The sequence below is a fragment of the Anarhichas minor genome, unplaced genomic scaffold, assembly GCF_050575085.1.
Source record: "Anarhichas minor isolate MPS153535 unplaced genomic scaffold, ASM5057508v1 ptg000021l, whole genome shotgun sequence".
Taxonomy (NCBI): Eukaryota; Metazoa; Chordata; class Actinopteri; order Perciformes; family Anarhichadidae; genus Anarhichas; species Anarhichas minor.
In genome coordinates, this window is record NW_027466467.1 from 9,860,001 (window position 1) to 9,868,717 (window position 8,717).

The 8,717-nt window shown below is 43.2% G+C and overlaps 1 protein-coding gene across 1 annotated transcript in view; it reads right to left on the bottom strand.

Moving 5' to 3' along the window:
* tgif2 (TGFB-induced factor homeobox 2) overlaps positions 1-8,715 on the bottom strand; it is a 9,678-nt gene extending 963 nt beyond the window's left edge. Inside the window, exons 1-3 of the mRNA XM_076096150.1 lie at positions 3,739-8,715; positions 1,565-1,806; positions 1-591 (exon numbers count right to left, since the gene is read on the bottom strand). The exon at positions 1-591 is cut by the window's left edge and continues 963 nt beyond it. Of these exons, the coding sequence (XP_075952265.1) occupies positions 1-591; positions 1,565-1,806; positions 3,739-3,757 (852 nt within the window). The 5' untranslated portion in view covers positions 3,758-8,715. The remainder of the gene's footprint in view (positions 592-1,564; positions 1,807-3,738) is intronic.
* Positions 8,716-8,717: the final 2 nt, after the last annotated feature.

An 8,717-nucleotide genomic window follows, 5' to 3' on the forward strand; every position in this document is an offset into this window, starting at 1 on the left:
AGCGCTACACTTTGCCTCCACTAGTTCAGTCTTTACAGCCTCTGCGGATCCGTTCTGGCTCTCCTGGAGCCTCTTCAGGTTCTCCTGCTCCGCCGCCCTTTGCAGAGCCGCGTCGACCAGGAGCCTCAAGTCGCTGAAGTCCTGGGTGGGGAACAGCTCGGGAGGAGTCGGGGGCGGCGTGTTGAAGAGGCCACTGCTGGGGCTAGCTGCCATTGTTGTGCTGGTGAGACAAACCATATTGGCCCCCTGTTCCTCCGCTTCCCTCAGCAGACTTTGAGTGTCCAGCTTCATCAGCGCCTGGACGGACCCTTCCTTGCCCGGGTAGCCCGCTCCGGTCAGAATGGCCGTCGCCGTGTTCCCGAGAAGACTGAGGTCCAGCGTAGGGGCGGAGCGGATGACGGACGGCCGCTGTTGAGACGAGCCGGTGGAGGAGTTGCTTTCCGGAGAGCTGGCTCTGCCTCCGTTAGCCGAGTGGACTTCACTTTTAACACCGACCTTGCGGGAGATTGTGAACTTTGTGGGATCTTTGCCGTCCTTGCGCAGCAGGTCGGGGAGGAGGCGGCGACGTGCGTTGATGAACCAGTTACATATCTGGGAAAAGAGGAGGAATTTCTGCATTAACATAACTGACACTGGCTGCTTACATGGATGTTTTACTTGAATAAAAAGAAAAGCTTTTCAGTCACAAAGATGTACTTTTACAGTTTTCTTTGGGGGCCTCCACGGTCTAAAAATGATCCGAGGCCTGTGATTTTAATAACCACCTACACGTTTTCTTTACACGGGCCTTACTTACCCCCTCTAGTGGTATGGCCTCCCACACAAGGAAGGAAGAAAGAGAGGGAGACAGACGGAAGATGAGAGCCCTCAGACAGCTGGCAATAATGAAGGTCTGAGCTCAAATATGCTGAGCCACAGAGAAGCCAGCCAAAGGCATTCCAGGGAACTGACTACACAACAAGAAACTCTGCTGCTGCCTCATGCTAATCTGTAATGCCGTCTTTAATGCTGCCCGCCTGTTTGTGCATGCCTGCGAGTGTTGAGAGGGAAAGGGGAAATGTCTTCTTCTGATGTAATGAAGTGAAAAGAGAGGGCTGGGAAAAGCTCATTCTCAGCAGCAGTGTGGAAATACCACCAGATTGTTGTTTTGCTTTTAAGTGTTCACCGTGTTGGTCAAATTTAGTATCACAGAAACGGAAGCATGTAAAAAGGTGTTACGACTATAGTTTCAACCCATTTCTTGCGTGCGGCATCAAACTTTATAGTGATAAAACATTACTAAATTTAGTCCGATGTGCAGATCATGATCTGCCTTTTGTGCTACAAGACGAGTAATAATTTAATGATTTACCACCTGCTTATGTGCCTTACAAATAGTAAAAATAATATTCACACGCACACATACATACAACGCATTTAAATCCAGTGGAACCTGTAAAAATCAGCTCTACTTCAGAGGGGAATACATCCAGCAGAAAGCAGAAACAGTGAAGACCACAAGTGTCATTTCCTCTGGTAAGTGCAGAGTGCTTGTGGGTAAAAACAAGATGAAACAAATCCTCACCTGCAGCACGGAGAGGTTGGTCTGGCCGGACAGACTGAGCTTCTCCTGCTCCGACGGGTAGGCGTTGAAGCGGTGCTCGTACAGCCAGCTCCGCAGAATCTGCACCGCCTCCTTCGGCAGGTTGCCGCGGCGACGGCGTTTCCCAAATAGACCCCGTCCCGACAGGTCGAGCGGGGAGCCGTCATCGCTGTCCGACACGGCCGAGGAGTGCTCCTGCTCCGGGCGAAGCTCTTCTTCCAGAGCTGAGGGGAAAAAGGGGAAATAATTTGTGATAAAAGAGTTAGAGAGTCCTCGGTGCTGCTCATCATGGGTCCTCATTGTAAATGAGGTGTCAGATAGCTCGTAACATGTTGTACGAGTGGCTGTTTTGCAAACTCAAGGGAGTGTTTTTCACTGATTTGTGAACAAGTGCACAATCCTCATCGGTTGCTTTTAACCTCTCGATTTAACCCAATTTAAAAAGTAAGGTTTGTGGTCTGAATAAGTTCAAACAAATGGCTTCGGGGTCTGGACTTTGTTGTGGGTTTTTTTTGGTCGGCCTCCGGTTGGCCACTGGAGAGAATCTCCCCTCAAAATGGAGCATGCCTGATCCCAGGGGTGGGCCACAAAATGCAGTGAATGTCTTTCTGTGGGGCTGGGGTGAAACCTGACCCCCGGGGCAGCGCCTGTCTTCACAAAGAAGATTGTGTGCATATCAACATCACAGTGGCCAGTGGCCCAGGAGCCTATTGACCATGCAAAGCAGGCCGTTTTCACCTCATGCCACTTCGGCTCAGTACTGCAGGAGAAGTTGACTAAATCTTTTGAATTCGGCATTCCTCGACAACGAGGGTGCTACAACCAAGTTAGTGGGGGTCAAATTTAAAAAACAACAACAACATACAAATACAAACTCAGTGTATTTCCCCCCAATTTCTGTAAATGAGCTTCCCCCTAGCACCTAAAAATAACAGCTAGAGCTGTTGATTTAAATGTTTTAGTTGAGCTCAAGATTAAAGTACTGATTTATCATTTGGGATGACATTTTGTAGTTTCAATTTATGATCATTTACACACAAAAAATACGTGCTGAAACATTTGTTTATCAAGTGTCTTGTCTGATATGATGCATTGATCATTGCACTAAAATGTGAGTTTTGCATACACATGAAAAAAAAAATAAAAATACAGATCTTTCTTAAAACCTCTGGAAAGAATAGAGTACACTTTGAATAATGTCTGAGTAAAATTAAGTGTAATTTGGTATGAAAGTACTGTAGTCTGTAAAACGAGTCTCCCATTCATGCTTGACAGACATCTCACGTTAACCTACTTATAATAACATTGAGAGAAACTATGTGGCCCACAACAAAGTAGCATTCCCTCCACGCCACTAGATCACTGCATAGACATATACAGATGTATCATATGTGCACTCATTCAATGCGAGACTCTGTTCAGAAAACAAACGATTTTAAAGTGACGTTAGCTTATTATAGTACATTGCGTCACATCAGCAACAGCCACATGTAACATCTCACAGGCAGTCAAACCCAACTTTTTGTTTACCAACCGTCTCCTCTAACGTTACGTACACAGTTGGTCATGCGGAAAGTGCTGCTAGCATTCTGTATGTTAATATAAAAACGAGGCCACAGCTCTCAACAGTGAACCAAACTTCACAACACACTCCCGAGGTGAGGATTTGAATCTGACCGTTAGTAACGTTACACACCAAACATCAACTTTTGGAGACCCGCTCGCTTTGTCTCGTTGCGTGTTAACGCCACGCTCAAGAGTGAAACTAAATATACGCCAAAAAAAAAAACAGCCTTTGGAATATAATGCTAAATGTTACATTCATAAAAGATATAAAGCGAGCTACTCGGTAAATTAGCCATCTGGAGCGCACAAAGGAGGCAGACAGGAAAGCGCAGCCTCCCGCATGTCACGCCGCCAGATGGACACCATGCCCGCCTCCAGAGATAACTAGCTGGCTAGCTGTCCCTCCAAACGGGAGCACACAACACACACGCTGCATTTGCTCGCAACAAAAAAAAAAGCCCGCATACCAGGCAAAACCAACAGCGGGGAGACACAGTGTGCTCGCAGACGGGACACTTCGTGGGTTATAAACGTGCATGGCAGTGATTGAACAAAAAAAAAAATACACCACGATGCGAGAGCCTGCTCACCTCGTTTGAATGCTTTCATTCTTTGTTGATGGCTTGCTTGAAAACACGCAGCTGTCCAAGTTGCTCGCTGTACAAAGCGTGCCCCGGGAGCCCGAGCGATGGTTGACACAACGGCACTTTCTTCCAAGAAAGCCGAAGGTGTTGCGCCTTTTTTCACCGACTTAAACGCCTCGCTTTTGGGGTTCCGTCGCACGAAAATGTTTCTCCGTCTCCATCGCAGCCCTCGCTTTCTGCCAAGACAAATGTTTTCTGTTTTGTGTCGCTTGTTCCTTTTTACCTGCACGCAGCACCGCCAGCTTTTTTTTTTTTTTTTTTTACCAATCTTGACAGTCGCAGCTGAAATGATCCCGCCTCATCGACAGCTGTCAGCCAATCACAGACCTTCATTGCGCCTCCTGGGCGGCCGTTAGCCAATCACCGCGCTCCGCCAGACAGCAGACGGGCTCCGTGTAATTGTGACTGACGGGGAGAACCATTTCATTCAAAGTACAGCGCAGTCAATTGAAACAATGTTATTTTCTCGACGCGGTTGAAATCCTACGGTTACGTTGACACGAGCCTGAATATGAAGAGAACCGTAGAGCTCGTTTGTAAGCACCGTGGTCGTTTCTATCCCTGTGTGCGGGAGACGGCTACATTGGCTTTACGTAACGTTGAGCAAAATGTTCTGGTTACATAAATCAGAAACGTCGAAAGCGTCGATCGGTGACCGCATTGGACCAGCTCATAACACAATTAACCAAGTTATTTGGAATCGCACTGCCCGGAGTCATTTCAGATCTGATAGTTGGACATCAGTTGTACAGTTGTAATATGTGTTGTGGTGATTTGATTCCCCAAAGTCTCTGGGAGATTCCCCAGGCCAAATGAACGGGAGTGAGCTCAGATTAAAAGAAATAATACAAAACTTCAATCTACCTGTTGTAATCGACCTGTGTTGTGATAAAATATACTTTCTGTCACTGAGTCTGAAAAGAGGAAATAGCTAAAAAAAAAAGTACATATTGACACAGATTTAAAGCTATAATTGACAACAGGCGATATAAAGTACTGCATCTCTAAAAATAGTCAAAAGAAAAATGACAGCCACAAATGTAAACATCTGGTCCGTTCAAAACAGTAAGCACATACAACCATGATGAACTTTTTGAGAAAAGTATCGTGTGCATTTTATTGAATGTTACGTCTCTCCATTATACATTTGAACAACCTTGAAATAGTATAAATAGATCTACAGCATTGTAAAAGATGACAATTTTCAGTCTGGTCTATTTACAGAAGACAACTTTAAGAAGCACAGGGAGAAATGCAAGCTTATTAGTTTCATTTTAATATCAAAGAACCCCTTTACTCAGTATTGCACTTATACCTTAAATTTTTACCAGAGTATAGTGACAAGAAATCTCATTTTATGAACAACACACCTTCTCACTCACAACTTTGTCTCAAACTATACAACCCTTTTATACTAAACCCCACAAACCCTGCCATACAGCCTACAGAGTATAATGCAGAACACATCCTATTGTTTAAAATAAGTGCTTGCTTCATAAAATATATCTTCTAGTATTTTTTACAGACACTTTTTGCTATATCATCCCTTGTGGTAGGAGCTCTGCCCCTCACCCCTTCCCCAGTTTTATGCCCCACTCGGTGGAACAAAGCACAGATGCTAATGAGCTTGTTTTTTTTTTTGCAAGCAGGCCTTTGGACCACTGTATGGGAGTGGATTCACTGGTGCTATCCCAGTATGCTCTCACTGGGATTAAACAGTCTCTCTTCGCCTGTACTGATAAAACTATTTTCTCAGTCCTGGAATGCAGAAACAAAACAAAGTCAAAGGGTAGCTAAACTTTATATAAGGTGTGATGTCAGACATATTTTTGGAGGAAAAAAGTGAAAACATACATTGGTATCACAGAAGATAGGGTACAATTTGGAGCATAGCTACATCATAAACAATTTAGCTAAACTTTTTTTTTTTTTCTGCTTGCATTTATGAATGATAACAACTTCACTATTGCGATTGAAGGAGTGCAGCTGATTAGAAGCAGTGAAAATCCAGCTGACTGGTCAAAATGAAGCTTTACCAAAACAGGTTTTGACTTTAAAAGGCCCAACCCATCAAACCAATATGGGGGACCGTTATCACCCTCAAACCAATGGCTTTACAGCAGCAACGCCACACCGCAGCTGTTTGGATTGTGGATAACCCCACCGAGGTGTGTCCCAGTGATATCTGTGTGTATTGGAGGGAAGCCTCGTTTAAATGCATGAGCTCTCTTGTCTCTCTTTAAGTCACTTGGCATTTTTAGACGTCCAACGTCTGGAACAGCATCGCTTTTCAGTTTGTGCCGGTTAGCTCGTAGCACAACTTTCTCTGCGTTCCAGCCCTCCCTCCCTCAGCGTATACTTGGGATGCCACAATTTAGCTTGATCTGTCAGGCAGACCTGCGGTTTTGTGTGAAGAAGGGTGACAGACAGCAGGGTTTTGGGCCCCAAAATGTGGCAAATGGGAAGAAAAAAGGAAATGATATGTTATGAAATGGTTTTAAATGTTAAAAATATTCTGGCAGTGGTTTGCATGTGAGAAAGAGATTTTAAATGTAGTTGTTGCAATATATTGCCCTCAAGCTATGCTATACAATACTCATTAATTCCTAAGACTGACTATTAAATAGCCATGACATTAAGATCATCAAAATGTGTCAATCATTTGTTTATGGAGAACTGTGTAGCAAAACCACAGCTTATTTCAGAAAAACAACTTGTCAGACAACTTTTTCCTGGCGGTCTCAAATCAAATCAAGCCACCGACTGAGTTCCAGTCACATAAAAGGCCTATAGGTGCCAACGATGCTCTCCACCCCACTAAAAGAGAGAGAGGGGGTGGAGGGGGGCATTGACAGCACCCAGGGAACAGACTATTGACACCCCTGAGCCATTTTCCTTGCTGGGAGTCATCCCCAGCCGGCAAACACAACAAGGCAAACAAAAGGCCTGCCATCAAGAGAAAGCTCTTGCCGAGATAGAGTGATAACAGTTGTCATCTGACTTTTCCAATTCAAAGCCCCCGGCTGCATTTTTGTGTCAGAGTAGGTGAGAATGAGGCATAGCAGCAGCCGAAGCAGTGCCATTCTCAAAGTTTAACATAACTAATTGGGGAGGGGAAGTGATGTTTGCTTAGCATTTGGAAGAAACCAAATGTGAGTGGCGGTCAGACAAACAACTGTGGGTTTCGACGTTGTGGTCGGATGTTTTACTTCTTAGTGAAATCCAGAAGTTTGTCTATGTGAATGACTCAAAAACCTCTTTGTTTTGGGAAACGGCTTCAAATGAGACAGGAGTCTGTAAATATGTGTAATGCACACAATGTGTCCCCGTCCAGCAGAACAGTGCAGGGTTCAATGTCGCCCTATGACGTGAATGCATACAGCACAGTATAAAACAATGTACTGTGTATTTGATTAACCACTGTTGTCCTCTAGAGGGCAGACATGAGATATTTCAAGATGTCAGTTTCCTGTAAAAACTGAAATAAATGCAGTGCTGTGGCTGCACTCCACTCTGTTTCAACAGTAAGCACCGTTACTGTTGAGCTCCCTGCTGCTGACATTTAAATACAGTCAGTTGAATTTGAAACGGTGAATTCATCTTTGGCTTATGCATTCTTCCATTAATTAAAAAAGGCAAGTCGCATTTAATAAATGATGAAAACACAAGACTAATGGATGTAATGTTTTAATTAAATATTTGTTTCTTTGAATAAAAAAAAAGAAGTGCAGGTACTTTGGATGATGTTCAATGCGGGGAAACAATAATGGCAACAAATTGAAGAAGATTGAATTTGTTGAGTGATGAGAGGCAAAAATAAATCAAAATGCTTTCGGAATCGTAGTGTAAAAACAACAGCGAGACACATGTCCGATTGTGTGTCCCCACAAACAATAACACATTACCCTGCTGCATTATTTCAATAAAAGCCCTAAATTCATTTGAGATTGTTTGAGTTGAATGCTAAGTGAGGTTATTTAAAAACAACTTAAAGAAGCATTAAAACAGATGGAACACAAATCCTGACTGAAATATTCCTGAATCTGCAGTTAGAGCACAAACATGAAAACCAAAGTTAACGGGACAGAGAGATCGAAAAAAAAGAAAAGAAAAGACATTGTCCCTCCAAAGAAAATCATTTCTAATAATATTGTGGCCACTGACATTCTGACTGAACTGGAGATCGTCATGCTCGGTCACCGTTAATATCGGGATGTGCTTTCATTAAAAAAAACATTAAGAAACTAAACTTTACAGATTCTCACCGGTGTTTGAATCTTTGACACAAGAACATTTGGACGGAAACACACAAGAGTTCATTGTTAGGAACTATATAAACACCCCTTCAAATCGGACATCCAACTTCATCATACCAAAAATATTCATAATAACCAGATCCAAATGGATTTATACAAAACAAAAGGATGAGTAAAGTAAACAAATAAATACAAGGAAGACATACATAGTGTGAGTTTGTCATGTGTGTGTGAGTGCAGTGGATGCAGTGTGCGTGATGGCCACAGGGTGGTGTTGTGTAAAGCTACAAGATGGCCAATGATCTGGAAAGAGAGGACGACGATGGGAGACAGAAGAGCAGTAATGGTTGCCTTCTGTCCACTTAATAGATCTTATAGCCAAGATAGAGCAACGTTTAAAACTGTCTTCATATAGATTCTTTAAGATATAATTGTCATAATAACGAAAGCTTCATTAACAATTTTATGATATCAAGAGTAGTTACAATAAATGACAAAAGTTCGTCAGCTGAGGTTTTCAACGGCAGCCTCAAATGAGGAGTCTCCTGCTTCATCGTCTGTCGAGTCCTCAAAAGTAACATTTTTAATTTCTTTTTTTATATGAGTATTTGATGCCACCAGGACCAGCCCAAAACTATATGTGAAAGTGTGTGTGAAAAATGCCCTATT